The sequence below is a fragment of the Neomonachus schauinslandi genome, chromosome X, assembly GCF_002201575.2.
Source record: "Neomonachus schauinslandi chromosome X, ASM220157v2, whole genome shotgun sequence".
Taxonomy (NCBI): Eukaryota; Metazoa; Chordata; class Mammalia; order Carnivora; family Phocidae; genus Neomonachus; species Neomonachus schauinslandi.
This window is the reverse complement of record NC_058419.1, coordinates 20,673,407-20,690,741: the sequence shown is the minus strand read 5'-3', so window position 1 is coordinate 20,690,741 and position 17,335 is coordinate 20,673,407. Positions and strand designations below refer to the sequence as shown.

The 17,335-nt window shown below is 39.4% G+C and overlaps 1 protein-coding gene and 1 pseudogene across 1 annotated transcript; both read left to right on the top strand.

The window, feature by feature from the left end:
• The first annotated feature begins 11,307 nt into the window (after positions 1 to 11,307).
• LOC110576581 lies at positions 11,308 to 12,120 on the top strand (annotated as a pseudogene).
• Positions 12,121 to 13,127: 1,007 nt separating this feature from the next.
• LOC110576571 (coiled-coil domain-containing protein 169-like) lies at positions 13,128 to 13,902 on the top strand. The gene has a single exon (XM_021685767.1). It carries the CDS (start codon positions 13,128 to 13,130, stop codon positions 13,770 to 13,772), a length of 645 nt encoding a protein of 214 aa, XP_021541442.1. The 3' UTR covers positions 13,773 to 13,902.
• The last annotated feature ends 3,433 nt before the right edge of the window (positions 13,903 to 17,335 follow it).

Below are 17,335 nucleotides of genomic sequence, written 5' to 3'. Positions count from 1 at the left end.
ACCAAGCCTGCCAGAATCTTCCTCTTGGACCTCCAGCCTCCAGAACTGTGAAAGAATAAATTTCTGCTGTTTAAGCCTCCCAAGCTGTGCTATTTTGTTATGGCAGCCCTAGCAAACAGGGTGTTCAATGAATATGTGCTTTGAATGAATGGATAAACAGGTAGATGGATATGGCAGGAACATAAGAAAAACTCAAACCAGAAACAGTATAAAAGTGGTAGACCTCAGGGATGGGAATATGGGTGAGGAGGAGTGGGGCAGGAGACAGTTGCTTTTTATTATAAGTCCTTCGGCACTATTTAATTTTTATCTACACAAATGTATTATTTTGGCAAATGTTAATTTTTAAAAAGGGGTGTTACAGAACAAAAGAATATAGGTTTGTGAGACTTTATATTACTGGTTCTCCATCCGGGGCAATTTTGCCCTAAATATCTAGACATTTTTTCGTTCTCCAATTTGGAGAGAGTGCTACAGGCATCGGGGGGGTGGTTAAGGCTGGGGATACCGCTACATATCTTACATTGTGCAGTACAGCACCCCACAAAATGTCAGTAGTGGCAAGATTGAGAAATCCTTTTACATAATTGTGTGGATGATAGTGCCATAACAAATTATTAAGGAAAGTTATGGCTGTTTAGTTAATAGAATTAACCTCCGAGAAGAACTTAATATAGGAAAACTACCATACTATGCTACAACCGATTCTTTGGTGCCTTTGTTAGAGAAAAATTCTGGACTGAACGATAGTTCTGATGGCAGTGCTAGGAACATGGAAGACACAGTATATATGGAAGGACTGACTGACTTCTGTCCATAGATTTTTTAAAAAGATTTTATTTATTTATTTGACAGAGAGAGACACAGCGAAAGAGGGAACACAGCAGGGGGAGTGGGAGAGGGAGAAGCAGGCTTCCCACTGAGCAGGGAGCCCGACGCGGGGCTCGATCCCAGGACCCTGGAATCATGACCTGAGCCGAAGGCAGACGCTTAACGACTGAACCACCCAGGCGCCCTGTCCATAGATGTTTATACAAACCTTCAATATACACAAATGCAAATGGCCATTCATCCCACATCACCTCACTCTCACCTCACTGCCTCTTCCTGCCAGTCTAATTCACCCACTCTGCTCTCTGCAAATCAACGCTCAATACTCCCTTCTTTCTTTTATCCCAAACCCCAATTCCAAGATTTCTCCCAGACCACAGCTCATGCTGGAATGCCTTTTCTGCACCTTTCAGCCAAGATTTCTTTCTCCTTTTACCTCTCTCATGAAATCTCCATTCCCTGGGAAAGAGGGAGTAATTTCTCACTGGTTCCATCTTGCTTAAAACACCTTTCAGCCAAGATTTCTTTCTCCTTTTACCTCTCTCATGAAATCTCCATTCCCTGGAAAAGAGGGAGTAATTTCTCACTGGTTCCATCTTGCTTAAAAACAGAACTCCTTCCTTGCTCAACAACCTATCAAAAGCACCTACTTTTTCACACATACCACTAAGTAAATATCTAATGTATGGATCTGTTAGGTGTTTTGATTGCTGTGTATTCATGATAAATGTATCTGTGCCAGTATTATGTCCAGTTAGAGGTGGTATAGACAAATGTCTAGTGATCGGCTTTGAGAATGTGGTTTCCCAGGAGGGGTGTGAGAAGAATCAAGGGCAGTCACTCTTCCATGCTATTGCTCAGAACATTAGTTCTGACCTCAATGAGCAACATTTTCATGCTGCCAGGTACTGAAAGCCTGCTAGGGAAGGGGGAAGATCCTGTTCCAGAATCAACGCACTTTGGAATATCTATAGAAGGAAACACAAGAGACTGGTAATAGTGGTTTCCACCTCAGAGGTAGAAACTGGAGAACTTAGACATAAAGGTGGGAGAGAGACCTAATTTTCAGTGTATACCCTTTTATAACTTTGGAATTTTGCTCCATGTGCATACATTAGCTATACAAGAATATTAATTAATTTTTGTGTCAGTATACTGTACAAAACTACAGTATTTGTATCTCAAGCCAAACTTCTACCCAGCTACAAATGGATATAAAAATATCATGTTTTTTTAATATTCTAAACTGAGGTATTAAATATATATCCTGGCAATCTATTAGACTCTGAATCCCACACTGAGAAAAAGACTAAAAAGAAATTGTCTGCAATGGTATGTTCCTTATTGACATGATTGTCTTTAAATCACGTGGAAATAGGCAGAAGAAAATTGACCTAACTATAGTGTTCATATACCTCCCTAAAGCAACACTTTTAAAAATAATTGGAGGGCTGAAAAAATGCAATGACAAAATTTTATTTACATTTTAATATAATATATAATTGATCGACCAGGAGCTTTAAGCACTCTGTTCTAGATGGCAAGAGAAGACCATTTTATCCGGGAATAAATAGTTCTCTCTGCCTTGTTTTAGTTTGGATGTAATAATGATGAATACCAAATCCCTTGGGATGAAAAAATGCTTTATCGAGAACTCCATTTCCTCAAATTTTTCTCTTTCCCCAGTGACTGTAATATCAAATGTCACAAGTTTAAAACAAAGCAAAAGCATGGAAATGTCCCTTGCTCAGACTGAGCCTCTTATATGAAGATATACTCCTTTTTTTATCTGACCTGTAAGGCCCTTCTGAATTTGAGGATGTCTACCAGACCTCTGGCCATCCAAGGTAAAAGATCATCATTCTGGTATATCTTCCCCTGGCCACTCCAGGAAATTGACTTTAGTTCCCACTGATGAACTTCACCCTACTGACATCTCCCATCACATTTTGCTTCTAATCTCTGAATTAATTTGCACAGCAGGTGAGCTGGAGACTAATTTTCAAAAGGTGCCATGAATATGTTTTTCAAATGTACTCCTTAACCACTCTTCTAAATGAAGAAGGAATCGGGCGGGCGAAGCTGAATCAGCTAAACCAGGCAATCTACCTACCTGGAGATTCTTGGTATACCTCTCTGTGTGTTTCTGTTCTGGGTTGAATAGACATCCCATTGGTTATTATATTTATCTGTGGAAATTTAATCTCTGTTATTCTAAAATAAAAAAGTCATCTCTTCACCCTTACAAAGTCTGTTTCTGATAACAGCTTTATTGGTTGTGCATGCACACTGATATATTTGTCTGCTAAGGCTGCCATAACGAAATACATAGACTGAGTAGCTTAAACACAGAAATTGATTTTCTCACAGTTCTGGAGGCTAGAAGTCCCAGATCAAGGTGCCAGCCAGTTCAGTTCCTGGTGAGGGCTCTCTTCTACCCTTATGACCTCACTTAACCTTTATTATCTCCTCATAGGCTCTATCTCCAATACAGTCACATTAGGGGTTAAAGCTTCAACATATGAATGGAGTGGGGGGAATTCAGCCCATAACAACTGAATTCAGTTGTAACGGACTGTTTTATATTTTAGTAAATTAGCAGGTTATCAAAGATATAAGATATATATCAAAGATATTGGGGGAGGAGGAAGAAGGGTGTTAGGAAGGAATGGAAAAAATCAGCTGGTGGGATAGGAAAGGAGGAACAGGAGAACTCCATATGGACAATCTCTAACCAGGAGAGTGTTAAGTTTTTAGTAAAGTCTTGCACGAAAGCAAACGAATTCCACAGAATTTTTTGAATCCCCACTCTTCCTAATATCCACTAAGGCAAAGCTCTGCCAGGCAGGCTGGAATATGAACATTGGCCTAACCTGTCCCATCCTGATTTCAAGCTCACGGGAGAATGGCAACTATGTCCCTTTAACTCATTCTCTACAGTATTGCTGGGCAAAGAAGCATTTAAATGCTTTTGGTGGTGATGATTATGGAGAAAAATGGAATATAAATGGCTACTGACAAGTTTCATTGTAACAACTTTTATAACCCCATTATTAAAGAGATGAATATCTTCATATTCCTAAATAAGAGGTAATCACATGTCTAAAGGCTCTTCGCCCCTCACTTATTTTGTTAAAATGCTATTCTCATTTATTCTCAATCTTCTCCTCCGGGTGTGCATTAGTTACTATGGAAACATTGGGATACCACCGTTTGAGCATATCAACATTCCCAAATTCTATTAGAATATGAAGCCAATTTATACTGTGGTATTGGGGGAGAGAGTTCTTACCTCAGAGTTATAAATGAAATGTATGGCACTGCCACACAACACAAGCCCCACTTAGCACCACAAAATGGGTAAGGCTCATCTTACCTGCCCACTCTAATCCTGACTGGAGTTATCAATGAAATTGTCTTAGTCTGTCCAGGCTGCTATAACAAAATACCATAACAGGGGGAGGGGGACGGGGGGAGCCTTATAAACAACAAACATTTGTTTTTCACAGTTCAAGTTCAAACTCACAGCCCCAGCATATTTGATGTCTGGTGAGAAACTGCTTCCTAGACAGTCAATGTCTTCTCACTGTGTCCTCACATGGTGGGAGGGGCAAGGGAGCTCTCTGGGGTCTCTTTTATAAAAGCACTAATCTTATTCATGAGGGCTCTATCTTCATGACCTAAGAACCTCCCAAAGGCCCCACCTGCTAATATCATCATCTTGGGCGTTAAGTTTCAACATATGAATCTGTGGGGGACAAAAGCATTCAATCTATAGCAGAGGTCTACTAAGTAAAGATATCTATCCATAACAACATCAGCACGGGCTCTTTTCTCTTTTTGCTGTAATTATCATTTATTCATAAACAGTTTATTTGTGTCATTTCCACTTTAACCCAAGAGTTTTTAGGCTAGTCATTTTAAATTTCAAAGTGACCAGATATTTTCACCCCCTGTGGTTTTCTTGTTAATTTCCCATTTTTAATTTTATTGTGGTAAGAACTTTTGCCCATGTGTGGGTACCTACTATACATCTTGACCACAATGTCCTGCATACAACTAAAACTGAATGTATTATCTCTCTTGAACTAGATGCTCCTCCGTATTCTTTACCTCGGTTGTAATACCACATCTACCCAATCACTCAAGCTAGAAAATCTGCAAATCAGCTTTCCCTCCTCCCTCCCCTTATTCATTAAATTGGATCAATCACCAAGCCTTACAAATTTTACCTCCTAAAAACTCTTCAAATTTCTCCCCTCCTCTATATTTCTTGACATCATCTACTAAATAATGCTATGAGAGATAAGGATTAAGCTCACTCCCACCACTCCCACCTCCCATCCATCCCTTCCAATATAGTTTCAACATTATTTTTATTTCCTCAAATGGTTGTCTTTTTTGCCTTTTTAAAAAGATTTTATGTATTTATTTTTTTATTAAAGATTTTATTTATTTGACACAGAGAGAGAGACACAGCAGAGAAGGAACACAAGCAGGGGGAGTGGGAGAGGGAGAAGCAGGCTTCCCGCTGAGCAGGGAGCCTGATGCTGGGCTCGATCCCAGGACCCTGGGATCATGACTGAACCGAAGGCAGACGCTTAACGACTGAGCCACCCAGATGCCCCTATTTATGTATTTATTTGAGAGAGAGAGGGAGAGAGGGAGCAACGGGAGGGGCAGAGGGAGAGGGAGAGAGAATCTTAAGCGTACTGTGCTGAGCATGGAGTCTGATGCAGGGCTCCATCCCACAACCCTGAGATCATATCCTGAGCCGAAATCAAGAGTCGGCTGCTCAACCGACAGAGCCACCCAGGCACCACTCTTTTTCACTTTAAAAAATATGCATAAACTTACATTTCCTGTTTGATCAACCATAGGTAGTTTCTCCTAACTGCCCACTTTGTAAAATGAAGACATTAGAGTTCTATATTTCTCTCTCCCTCCTCTCACCCCTACCTCCCAACTTATGTCTGTTTCTCCACATCTCTGTTTTCACATTTATCCATGCCATCATCTTATCAAACCTCCTACTTGGTCTCCCTATTTCCATTCTCAGCCCGTCTTAACTCTTCACACAACAGCCAGAGTGATTGTTTAAATCAATTTCTGCTTTTGTCAATGACAGACTAACTTGTTTCAGACTAACCATCCCATTGAGAGCAACTCTAAAAGCTGAACACATAAAAACATTTTTAGTCACATTGAAGCGCCATCAAGGCAGCATGAAATTGAGACAGACCAAGATTCTGGAGGAGAGAGGGAGAGGGGGAGAGGAGAGATGTGAGCCAGACATCTGGCTGCATTTTTGCTTTTAAGCCATTTGGCCATTTGAAAGCTGTAGAATGAGAAGCTAAGAACCTTAGGGAAAAAAACAATGCAGAAAATAGTGCCTGAGAGTATGAGAAGCTGAGAAAAGCTTTCAGAAGTCTAATGAAACTGAGAAAGGGAAAATGGAGTTGAGTGCCCATGAAGGAGAAGCCCTGGTAAATACCACAGAATTTCAGCTGAATCCCCCCAAAGGGCCACAACCCAGGAGTAAGAGAGAATGGGAAAAAGATCAGCCCTCATAAAGATGGAAGCTCAGTCCCAATCTCTAATCAGATTAAGGTGATCTATCCCTACCCTGAGTGCTTGCCAGAGTAAAAAATAACTACCCCCTGGAGGAAGATAGCATCAGCCAGCACCTCAAATTATCTCTTCAACTTTTTATATGGTGTCCAACATTCAATCAATAATCATAAAGCATGCAAAAAGATAAACACTGACTGAAAATCAAGAAAAAATAGGGACAGGACACCTGGGTGGCTCAATCAGCTAAGGGTCCGACTCTTGATCTCAGCTCAGGTCTTGATCTCAGGGTCGTGAGTTCAAGCCCCACACTGGGCTCCATGCTGGGCAGGGAGCCTACTGAAAAAAAAAAAAGAAAGAAAGAAAAGGGGGCGCCTGGGTGGCTCAGTTGGTTAAGCGACTGCCTTCGGCTCAGGTCATGATCCTGGTGTCCCGGGATCGAGTCCCACATCGGGCTCCCTGCTCGGCAGGGAGTCTGCTTCTCCCTCTGACCCTCCCCCCTCTCATGCTCTCTCATTCTCTCGCTCTTAAATAAATAAATAAAATCTTTAAAAAAAAAGAAAGAAAGAAAAGAAAATCAGGAGAAAAATAGACAATTGATACAGAGCCACAGAAGAACCAGATATTAGAGTTCTCAGTCATAGAATATAAAATAATTGTAATTAATATATTCATGAAATTAAACGACAAAATGGAGAATTACAGCTATAGAAGACTAATTGCCTATAGAAGAATTATATTAAGAAAAACTGGGAGCCAGGTTTCCCCCTTTTAATCTACTGAGAGGGCCTGGGAGCAGCAGCACCCTTGTCTTCGTCAGCTCTGATTACTATAACAAAATGCCATAGACCGGGGGGCTTAAATAACAGAAATGTATCTCTCACAGTTCTGAAGGCTGGGAATCTGTGATCAGAGCACCAGCACGGTCAGGTTCTGGTGAGAAGCCTCTTCCTGGTTTGCAGATAACCACCTTCTCATGGTACCCTCTTAATGCTGAAGAAAGCTCTGGTCTCTCCCTTTTCTTGTAAGGGCACTTATCTTCCATCCTCATTACCTTGTCTAAACCCAATTATCTCCTAAGGGCCTCATCTCCAAATACCATCACATTGGCAATTAGGGCTTCAACATATGAATTTTGTGGGAATACAAACATTCAGTCCATAACAACCCTAACCACAATGAGCACACCCAGGGCCCAGATCTTGGTTTCTAAATACCATTCTACATTAAAAGGAACCAGGGATTCTTGGAGAAAAGGTTAATCCTAGGACTGGGGGACAGAACGTATAAGAGGAGCTTTAACCTTCTTTTTGTCCCCTAAAAGTAAAGAAGTGATCAAAGAATAATGGGGGAAATATCAAAAGGACACAGAAGCCAACCTAAAAGGGCTCCCATTGGCTAAATTTGAACATCATAGTAAATAATGATAGTAATAGCTTAAAACACATTGAATAAAAATAGGAAGTCATGAGTCCATACTGATATGAATGAATGAATGAATGAATGAGTGAAGTTTGAAGAGGAACTGGGGATAGATATACATATACAGATATATAAATATACAGTTTCAAAGTACCTGTACACAAAATACTTACTATTTGCAAAGGAAAAAAGAATCACCCTACAGTGGAGAAGCCTAGAAGACACCAACTTAGTGCATTGAAAGAATAAAGCATCACTTCTGTTGTATTCCTGCCAAAAACTTATAAACCAAATATAATCATGAGGAAACATGAGATGAACACAAGTTGTGGGACATTTTACAAAACAACTGGGCTGTAATCTTTAAGTGTCAAGGTAATGGAAGTCAAGTAAAGACAGAGTAACTATTGTAGATTGCAGGACTAAATAGACATGACAACCAAATGCAATGCTTCATTCTGAATTAGATTCTTTGGCTATAAAGGACATTATTGGCAAGTTGGCAAAGCTTGAATGGGTATCTGAGTATTGGATAATAGTGATATATCAATGTTAATTTTCTGATTTGATAGTTACAGTGCAGTTTTTTTAAGTGAATGACCTTTGTTTTTTAGGAAATACACATGGAACTATTTTGAAATGATAGAGCATCGTGTCAGTTATTTACTCATAAAAAGTTCAGGCAATTGGGACGCCTGGGTGGCTCAGTTGGTTAAGCGTCTGCCTTCGGCTCAGGTCATGATCCCAGGGTCCTGGGACTGAGTCCTGCATCGGGCTGCTTGCTCAGCGGGGAGCCTACTTTCCCCTTTGCTTGCTCTCCCCCTGCTTGTGTTCTCTCTCTGTCTCTCTCTCTGACAAATAAATAAATAAATAAAATCTTTTAAAAAAAAGGTTCAGGCAAAAATTTCTTTGTACTGTACTTAAAACTTTTCTATAGGTTTGAGATTGTTTCAAAATATTTTTAATGTCTCTTGATGTTTAAAAAAACATGATGAATTAAAATTCATGACATTAACAGCACAGAACAACAGCTCAATTTATAAGGAAATAAACTGAGTTAAAGAATTGAAAGGTCCTTACATTAAGCAAAGGTAAAAGTAGTAATTGCAGGTAGGTTCTAGTCAAAACTACATGTTGTAATTTTTAGGTTAACAACTAAAAGAATAATAAAAGAATGTATTACTAGTAAACTAAAAGATGGAATATAGAATAATAAAAAACACATCATACTTAACGGCTCACTTCTAAAGAATGGAGTATGGGAAGGGGAAAACATAACTTTACAGTGAAGTAACCTGGCAGACACCATCTTAATCATGGTTAATATGACCAGTGATAAGTCATGTTGTTAGCATGCACCCTCTGATATGATGTGATGAGAAACGCACTTCATCTCTGTGGTACACTCTCTCAAAACCCAATAACCTAATCTAATCATGAGAAAAACCCAAATTGAAGGACATCCTACAAAATGCCTGACAAATTCTGCTCAAAACTGTAGGTCATGAAATTCAAAGACTAAGAAACTGTCACAAATCAGGGGAGACTAAAGGCACATAACAATTAAATGCAATGTGGTATTATAAATAGGATCCTGAAGCAGAGTATTTGGACTATTAAAATCCAAATAAAATCTGAAGGTTAGTTAATAATGATGTAGAAATGTTTGTTTCCTAATTACAACAAATGAGAACATTTGGGAAAATTGAAATTAGGGGAAATTGAACCTGGGTGAGGGGTTTACAGGAACTTTCTGTATTATCTTTGCAACTTTTCTGTAAATCTAAAAGTATTCCAAAATAAAAAGTTTATCTAAAACAAACTTGGGGCTCAGTCGGTTAAGCGGCTGCCTTCAGCTCAGGTCATGATCCCTGGGTCCTGGGATGGAGCCCCACGTCCGGCTCCCTGCTCAGTGGAGAGCCTGCTCCTCCCTCTCTTTCTCTGCCTGCCTCTCTGCCTACTTGTGCTTTCTCTCTCTGTGTCAAATAAATAAATAAAATCTTAAAAAAATAATAAAACAAACTTCATAAATCCAAAAGTAGACAAGAAAGGAAAAAAAAAGAACAGGTATAATAAATAGGCAACAAACAGAAAGATGCCAGACATAAATCTAAATATGTTAATAATTACGTTAAATATTATTAGATTAATGTTCCGATTAAAGAAATGGTCCAGGGGCACCTGGCTGGCTCAGTCAGTAGAGCATGCAACTCTTGATCTCTGGGTTGTGAGTTCAAGCCCCACATTTGGCATAGAGCTTCCTTAAAAAAAGAAAGAAACAGAGACACAGTCCAACTGTATGAAAAAAATCAACCATATGCTGCTTGCAAGAGATACATTTTATTTTTTTTAAGATTTTATTTATTTATTTGACAAGACACAGCAAGAGAGGGAACACAAGCAGGGGGAGTGGGGGAGGGAGAAGCAGGCCTCTCGCGGAGCAGGGAGCCCAATATGGTGCTTGATCCCAGGGCCCTGGGATCACGACCCGAGCCGAAGGCAGATGCTTAACAACTGAGCCACCCAGGTGCCCCAAGAGATACATTTTATTTTATTTTTTATTTATTTATTTTTTTAAAGATTTTATTTATTCATTTGACAGAGAGATAGAAGAGCACAAGCAGAGGGAGTGGCAGAGGGAGTGGCAGAGGGAGAGGGAGAAGCAGGCTCTGCACTGAGCAGGGAACCCGATGCGGGACTCGATCCCAGGACCCTGAGATCATGACCTGAGCCGAAGGCAGACGCTTAACCATCTGAGCCACCCAGGCGCCCCCAAGAGATACATTTTAAATGTAAGTGTACAAAATGGTTAAAAATTGGGGCGCCTGGGTGGCTCAGTCGATTAGGTGTCTGCCTTCAGCTCAGATCATGATCTCAGGGTCCTGGGTTTGAGTCCTATGTCAGGCTCCCTGCTCAGCATGGACCCTGCTTCTCCCTCTTCCTCTGCCCCTCCCCCTGCTCATGTGTGTGCTCTCTCTGTCATAAATACATAAAAATCTTTTAAAAATATGTCAGGACTGCTCTATGAATATTAGACAGAATAGACTTTATATTCTGGAGGATCTGGAAGGCTGTATGCATACAAAGGGCTGCATATATGCTCGGGGGAGATCAGAGATGGCTGACCTTAGGCCTTATACAAGAAGAAGGTAAAAATCAGAGAAGACTTGTAAGCTGCCTGAACTTAGAATAAGTGTACTAACACATGCACAGATTCCCTAGGAAAAGGGTGGAAACCTTGCTGGCTCAAAGTGTTTAAGCAAAATCTTTGACAAATAATTGGCTGATCACTAAGCTATGATGACCCAAGGGTGAAATCTAGGTGGCTAGGCTTAAAAATAAGAACAAGAATGTTAAAAAACAAACTGAGCAAAGATTCCAGTTGTCACCACAGGGGAGATGGACACTACATAATTAGTCTAAGCATATCACTAAGCAAAAACAAAGGAACATAGTGCGATATAAAAAATAAAAATAACTCTCCTCCAGCCATCCAAGATGCTGAAAGGAAAGAAGGTGAAGGGGAAGAAGATGGCCCTGGCCCCTGCTGTTGTGAAGAAGAAGGAGGCCAAGAAGGCGGTCAATCCCCTGTTTGAGAAAAGGCCCAAGAATTTTAGCATCGGACAGGACATCCAGCCCAAAAGGGACCTCACCCACTTTGTCAAATGGCCCTACTACAACTGGCTGCAGTGGCAAAGGGCTATTCTCTATAAACATCTGAAAGTGCCTCCTGAGAGTAACCAGTTCACCCGGGCCTTGAACCTTTAAACAGCCACTCAACGGCTTAAGCTGGCCCACAAATACAGACCAGAGACAAAGCAGAAGAAGCAGAGATTGTTGGCCCCCGCTGAGAAGACAGCTGCTGGCAAAGGGGATGTCCCCACTAAGAGGCTGTCTGTCCTTCGAGCTGGGGTTAATAATGTCACCACCTTGTTGGAAAACAAGAAGGCTCAGCTGGTAGTGACTGCACATGATGTGGATCCCACTGAGCTGGTTGTCTTCTTGCCTGCCCTGTGTCGTAAGATGGGGGTTCCCAGCTGCATTATCAAGGGGAAGGCCAGGCTGGGGCGTCTGGTCCACAGGAAGACCTGCACTACTGTTGCCTTCACACAGGTTAACTCGGAAGACGAAGGAGTTCTGGTTAAGCTGGTAGAAGCCATCAGGACCAATTACAATGACAGATATGATGAGATCTACTGTCACTGGGGAGGCAATATCTTGGGTCCAAAGTTGATGACTCTTATTGCCAAGTTAGAAAAGGCAAAGGCTAAAGAACTGGCCACCAAACTGGGCTGAGTGGACACTGTCAAATTTTCTGTACATAGAAGTTACAAAGTTCTCTATAAATAGATAAATAAATAAATAAATAAATACAAAGAAACAAGGTGTAGCCCATACACAGGGGAAAAATCAGCTTATATAAATTATCTGCAGGAGGGCCTCCATGATAGATTTAGTACATAAAGACTTCAAATAAGCTATTATAAATATGTTCAAAGAACTGAAAGAAAATGTTTAAAGAATTAAAGGAATGAGTGATGACAATGGCTCATCACATAGGGAACATTAATAAAGAGATATGAATTTTAAAAAAGAAAAGAATAAAATTTCTAGAGTTAAAAGGTGCAACAACTGAAATGAAAAATTCACTCAAGGGGCTCAACAGCAGATTTGAGCTGATAGAAGAAAGAATCAGCAAACTGAAAGGTAGATCAATAGAGACTATCCAGTCTAAAGAAAAACATGTAAAAAGGATGAAGAAAACTGAAGAACCTCAAAGGCCCGAGAGACACCATCAAACATACCACATATGCATAATGGCAGTTCCGGAAGAGAAGAGGAGGAAAAGGGGGCATAAGTATATGAAGAAATAATGAGTGAAAACTTCACAAATTTGATAAAAAACATTAATCACAACATCTAAGTTAACTCCATCCAATCTACATCCAAGTTCAATGAATTCTGAGTAGAACAAATTCACAGATATTTATAGCTAGAGAGGTCATAATCAAACTTTTGAAAGCCAAAGAGAAAACTTGAAAATAGCAAGAGGAAAATCACATGTGAACCACAATGAGATTAACAGCTGACTTCTCATCAGAAACAATGGAGAAAAGAAGGTGGTATTATGACATATTCAAAGTGCTGGGGGAGAAAACTCAACCAAGAATTCTAGGAGTCAGGTCACCATGGCAACAGCTCATGACAACACTTTCTCCTCCCCAGCTTCTGGGTGTCCCTTAAGGCCTTCTGCTGTAAGCTGTGCTGAGGAGAAGGGTGTGGGAGGTCTCTGACCTGACACCATGGGGGACGATAGAGGGGACGACTTTGAAGGTATGAGCATTGACCGCCTTAAACTGGAGTTATTGGAAGAAATACATATGAAAGACTTAGTACAGATCTCAATACTTGAAATAAGACACAAGATAGCAGAACTGGAAGCCAAACTCAATACTGACAATGAAGGTGGTGAATGGAAAACCCGTTATGAAGCACAACTTGAACTGAATGATCAACTACAAAAGCAAATTGTTACTCTCAAAGAGAAAATGGAAAAAATCCGTGGAAATCCTTCAGATAGACTAGCTTCTATTCGTGTCTATGAGCGAATGCCAGTGGAATCCTTAAATACATTACTTAAACAGCTAGAAAAAGAAAAAAGGAGTCTTGAAAATCAAGTGAAAAACTGTGCACTTAGACTGGAACAAGAATCAAAGGCTTACCACAAAACCAATGATGAACACCGCGCATACCTAGCTGAAATGTCTCAAATATCTGGCTCACACCAAGTTTCTAAAAGGCAACAGATGGATCAACTTCATAGAATTAAAGAGAATCATGTGAAAGCAGGAAGACAAAATCCAGCTTATCAGAAGATAGTAAATGCCAAGAAAGGACAAGCAAAAAAGATTACAAAACCAAACCATCTTCCAAAACTCAATCCATGATGCCAGAACTGGATGGATTTCTATTTCTTCCCTTTCTTCATATGTAATTTTCAACTTGTGAAGTTAGAGTTCAGTGCATTTTTCAGGGAATGAAATAGATTTTTAAAAAGAGCTATTAAAACTTCTTTAGCTCCTCTTCCAGATGTTTGTTCCTTTATTTTCGTGAAAGTAATTTTTTTAGTAATTTAGTTTAGTTTTAAAAATTACTCTAGGAAGTCATTCTACTGACCCTAATATATCTAATAGCAGTTTGTGATTCTTAAAAAGTCCTAGAGAAACTAAAGGTTATCATCATTATACTTACTTTTTAATAATCTCTCCATGATATGCTTTGATAAGTAATATTGCTATTGTATTTGGTTTCTAGTCAGCTGTAATCTAAAAATGTGAGCTCTGGGTACCTGGGTGGCTCAGTCAGTTAGGCATCTGACTCTTGATCTCAGCTCAGGTCTTGATCTCAGGGTCATGAGTTAAAGCCTGGCATGGAGCCTACTTAAAAATAAATAAATAAATAAAATTTTTTTAAAAATCTGAGTTTACCAAAACTTTTTGCTATTTTAGCCTGTGTCATGCTCTTTTTTTAGCCCAAAGCTTAAACAAGGCTGCAAATCAACTGCATTTTAAACTTTGGCTTGAAGTATCATGGTATTGAGGAAATAGCCTTCAATCGGGAATCAGCTTGGTTATAGTCCCCACTCTGCCTTGAACTTAACGAGATTTGGGGAAAGTCCCTTTACCTCATCTTTATTTCCTGCACCTGTAAAATGACGGAGGCAAACTATGCAACTTGTAAGGCTTCTTACCATTCTAGAAAACCAATACATATTCAGCTACAGGGTCCTGCCACTTAGCACATAGTGAATTAAGTCATGTTTGTGATGTTTATTAATTCATAGTAATGACCTTATTTTTTGGACCAAACTTAGCAAGTGTCCACAATACTCAAGTCTAGAAGTGGAGACAGAATGAGGATAGGAGAGAGTTCTTTTAGAAAATTTATTAAATTCACGGGGCGCCTGGGTGGCTCAGTTGGTTGGGCGACTGCCTTCGGCTCAGGTCATGATCCTGGAGTCCCTGGATCGAGTCCCCGGATCGAGTCCCGCATTGGGCTCCCTGCTTGGCGGAGAATCTGCTTCTCCTTCTGACCCTCCCCCACTCTCATGGGCTCTCTCTCTCTCTCATTCTCTCTCTCTCAAGTAAATAAATAAAATCTTTAAAAAAAATTTATTAAATTGGGGGCGCCTGGGTGGCTCAGTCATTAAGCATCTGCCTTCGGCTCAGGTCATGATCTCTGGGTCCTGGGATCAAGCCCTGCATTGGGCTCCCTGCTCGGCGGGAAGCCTGCTTCTCCCTCTCCCACTCCCCCTGCTGTGGTCCCTCTCTCACTGTGTCTCTCTCTGTCAAATAAATAAATAAAATCTTTTTTTAAAAAAAGAAAATTTATTAAATTCTCCTATTCACGCTTAGACTGTTTTTGTAATTGTCATATAGGTCTGCAATACACATATAATTTATTTTCTCAACTTCATAAGTGAATTTAAATTCCCAGAAATCACCCAATGGTCAGTAGTTTTTAGCTAATGGTGTTCTCACCTTGTATCTGGCACTAAAACCTAAATTCCATTCAGTATCACCAGTAATGAATACCAAATGCATTTCTATAACTATCTATATTATTTATTCACTTTCTTTAAGGAGAATGCATAAATTCCATATAGCCAAATAATTCTTTTATATGACTGTAAAATATAATGCAGTGAAATATAAAGTCACCTCCTATAAATTACTCTACCTTGGAGCTGTTTGGAAATATTTTCTTCTATTCTTAATTAAGCTAACTACAGATACCAGATACCATGGCCCATATTATCAAACAAGTACTAGATTTTTATGTTTTACACCATCTTTCTTAGCATTAGCAACAAATTGCTAATCTTAATATTAGTAATAAATAGAATCACAGATCATCACTGAAGAATAAAAAAGTTTTTTTTCTATCATATAGAGGTAGGCCATTGTAGGGATTAAATTAAGAACATTTAAAATTATCTCCATCATTGTGATGGTCTATTAATTGAACATCTTACCACGGGGATTTATCATGTTTAAGTGTTAGGAGCTTCTTTGGAATACTTCCCAGATAACAGAAAATGTCCGTCTTAAACACGGTGATGGAATGTTGATGGGGTAGTGTAAAGGACTGAAATGGGAGACTTTCAAAGATCTGTGTTCTGATATCAGTTTTGCCACGTCTAAGCTTCTGACTATAAGTAAATCACTTTACGTTGCCTCACTTTCATTATGTATAGAGTTGGGAATATTTACCCTAACTACCTCCTTGGGATTGCTGTGCAGATCAAAGGTACTTACTAAACATTTATTTATTTACTTCTTTATACCTTATTTCCCTCTGAAAGGGTGCCACTAAATTTAGAGGTATAAAAGCAACATCCATAACATGGAAGATGAAAATAAAAGTTAAACAGTTTTGCAAGAATTTGTGACTAAGAAACACTCTAGCTTTAAGCTTTCTAACAGCCAGCACAAAGAAGGAATGAGCTACATAGCTCTCATTAGTTTTGTAGATGGAATACACAAGTAGTGAAAAAGTTTTCCCTCGTTCCCTAGTTCCAAGCTCTGAAGATAATTTGTCATGAGAGGTTTTATAAGAAGGTGCAATTATTTATTGCAATAATCAGAGCAAAAATGAGAGTTTGGGATCCTTCTTTGTTTAATACTGAAATATGTATTAATATCAGTATTTTTAAGTTTAGAATTCATAAAGCAAAAAATCAGTAAAACAATATTTAGTATATTTCAAATTTTTAAATGTCTAAATGTATTACAAAATATCAAGAAATACCATAAAACATAAACACAGATGTTGCTATAATCAAAAAGACAGATAATAACAAGTATTGGCTAGGATATGGAGAAATAGGAACCCTCATACACTGCTGGTGGGGATGTACAATGGTGCAGCCACTTTGGAAAACAGTTTGGCGGTTCCTCAAAAGGTTAAACATAGAGTTATCATATGACTCAGCAATTCTAGTCCTACGTATATACCCAAGAGAAATTAAAGCCTATGTCCAGGGGCGCCTAGGTGGCTCAGTCAGTTGGGCGTCCGCCTTCGGATCAGGTCATGATCTCAGGGTCCTGGGATCGAGCCCCACGTTGGGCTCTCTGCTCAGCACGGAGTCTGCTTCTCCTTCTCACTCTCCCTCTGTGCTTCCCCCCACCTCAAATAAATAAATAAAATCTTTAAAAAAATAAATCCTATGTCCACATAAAAACCTGTACATGAATGATTATAGCAACATTATTCATAATAGCCAAAAAGTGGAAGCAACCCAAATGTCCATCAACTGATAAATGGATAAACAAAGCATAGTATAGCCAAACAATGGAATATTATTCAGCAATAAAAAGAAATGAAGTACTGATATATGCTACAATGTGGATGAATCTTGAAAATAGTAAGTGAAAGAAGGCAGTCACAAAATACCACATATGGCATAATTCCATTTATATAAAATATCCAGAACAGGCAAATCCATACA

What these genes read in the sequence shown, in the direction of transcription:
- LOC110576571 (XM_021685767.1), top strand. Translation starts at nt 13,128, where the DNA reads ATGGGGGACGATAGAGGGGACGACTTTGAAGGTATGAGCATTGACCGC.